Raw genomic sequence first — 829 nt, forward strand, 5'->3', positions numbered from 1 at the left:
CCGCCGCCGCGCGCCTCCTCGTACAGGCTGGCCCCCTCGGTGGACTCCGCCGAGGAGCTCAGGGTGGGGCTGGCCGGCACTTTGGCCACGTTGTACCGCCGCAGCTGCTGCGGCCCCGGCTCCTCATCCTCGTCCTCCTCCTCCGCCTCCTGCTTGATCCGCAGCTGCAGCTCGTCCTCGTCCTCCTCCTCATCCTCCTCCTCGTCCATGAAGACGCACTTGACCGTCTTACTGCTCACTTTCAGGGTGCCGAAGACGTACTCGTCTCCCGCGTAGTCCCCGTGGTGGGCGGTTTTGGCTCCCGGCTTGGGCGGCGAGGAGCCGGAGGAGGCTTTCAGCTTGCTGCACTTCTTGCTGGAGCTCTTGGCGCTCTTGCTGCCGCCGCTGCTGGCGGGCGCGTTTTTCTCGGGACTTTGGCTGGCGTTGGGCTTGGCCGACGGGTCCATTTTGGGCTTTTTCCTGGGACGGTACTTGTAGTCGGGGTAATCGGCCATGTGCTTGAGCCGCAGCCTCTCCGCCTCCCGGATGAAAGGGATCTTCTCGCTGTCCTTCAGCATTTTCCACCGCTTGCCCAGGCGCTTGGAGATCTCCGCGTTGTGCATGTCCGGGGACTGCTCCATGATTTTTCTCCGCTCGATCTTAGACCACACCATGAACGCGTTCATCGGTCTCTTTATGTGCCCCGACGCCGTTTTGCACCAGTCCGGGTCGCTCTCGTCTAAAGCGACGGGGCTGCAAGCCATGAACTCGCCCTCTTCGGTGTCCATCGCTTCCCGGGGCAGGTTGCTCTCCGCCTCCGTACTCTCCGCCTGCTGCACCATGGTGGGCT

The 829-nt window shown here is 63.7% G+C and overlaps 1 protein-coding gene across 1 annotated transcript in view; it reads right to left on the reverse strand.

Moving 5' to 3' along the window:
• The window catches only part of SOX11 (SRY-box transcription factor 11), a 2,600-nt gene extending 1,777 nt beyond the window's left edge, over positions 1-823 (reverse strand). The window contains 1 exon segment of the mRNA XM_031061283.1: positions 1-823. Within this exon segment, the coding sequence (XP_030917143.1) occupies positions 1-821 (821 nt within the window). The 5' untranslated portion in view covers positions 822-823.
• Between the last annotated feature and the right edge of the window lie 6 nt (positions 824-829).

This window comes from Geospiza fortis, unplaced genomic scaffold, assembly GCF_000277835.1.
Source record: "Geospiza fortis unplaced genomic scaffold, GeoFor_1.0 scaffold139, whole genome shotgun sequence".
Taxonomy (NCBI): Eukaryota; Metazoa; Chordata; class Aves; order Passeriformes; family Thraupidae; genus Geospiza; species Geospiza fortis.